We start from the raw sequence: 866 nt of genomic DNA, 5'->3' as shown, positions 1-866 counted from the left end.
TTTCTTTTCTCTTGTCGCTTAGTCAGACGAGTGTGATGTATGTATTGATTGATTGATAGGAAGGCGAAAGGGGAAACACAGTCCGACCAACAGGAAGGTGAAGAACTGTCACCGGAAGGAAAAAAAGAAAAAAGTTATGCGCGGAGTGCTTGGAGAAGCCTGGTTTGCGGCTTGCATATGCTCCCGCTGCAGCTGTCCGGGCTCGGCCTCAGCGCCAGCCCGCGAGCACTTCCCGAAGGCGTCTCGAGTGGCGGCGTCGTGCGGTACTTTGCGTTTGGCTCAAACCTGCTGCGCTCAAAGATGGATAAGCGAGGCGAGACGGGCGTGATCGCATGCACCGCCGGGGTAGTGCCCGACCACCGGCTGGCGTTCAATATGCGCATGTTTCCGCCCCTCGAGCCTTCGATGGCTTCGATCGAGCCCAGCCCGGGCGAGGTGTGCGAGGGCGCCCTCTACACGCTCACGCGCGACGGCTACGAGGCGCTGTGGCAGAGCGAGGGCGGCGGCATGGAACGGCCCGGCTACGAAGAGGTGAGCGTGCCCGTGAGCGTGGACGGGACCATCGTCCAGGCGGTCACGCTGCGCGCGGCGCCGTGGATGCGCCTGCGGCGAGACGCCCCGCCGAGCGCGCGGTACAAGGAGCTCATCGTCCAAGGAGCCGTGGAGCTCGGCCTCTCCGACGCTTACGTGTCCATGCTCTCCGCCCTGCCCGCCGCGTCGCCCTCGCCAGCGCTCAGGGCGCTGGCGACTGCGCATGGCGTGGTCGCAGTCCTCCTCCTCCGGCTGAGCGCCGCGCTCGGCGCGCCGTGGGCCAGGAGAGTCCTCGCTCCGGTGCGGGCCGCCTGCTATGCCCTGCTCCGCGCCCA

At 65.8% G+C, this 866-nt stretch overlaps 1 protein-coding gene across 1 annotated transcript in view; it reads left to right on the top strand.

Annotated features, from left to right (window-relative positions):
* Nucleotides 1-172: 172 nt before the first annotated feature.
* Nucleotides 173-866, top strand: part of GGCT1 (gamma-glutamyl cyclotransferase) — a gene marked incomplete at its 3' end in the record, with an annotated part of 3,251 nt that continues 2,557 nt past the window's right edge. The window contains exon 1 of the mRNA XM_005775546.1: nucleotides 173-831. Coding sequence (XP_005775603.1) covers nucleotides 178-831 — 654 coding nt within the window. The 5' untranslated portion in view covers nucleotides 173-177. The remainder of the gene's footprint in view (nucleotides 832-866) is intronic.

The sequence above is a fragment of the Emiliania huxleyi genome, assembly GCF_000372725.1.
Source record: "Emiliania huxleyi CCMP1516 unplaced genomic scaffold EMIHUscaffold_3, whole genome shotgun sequence".
NCBI lineage: Eukaryota > Haptophyta > Isochrysidales > Noelaerhabdaceae > Emiliania > Emiliania huxleyi.
The sequence above is the reverse complement of the archived record's forward strand: the minus strand, read 5'-3'. Positions and strand labels throughout refer to the sequence as shown.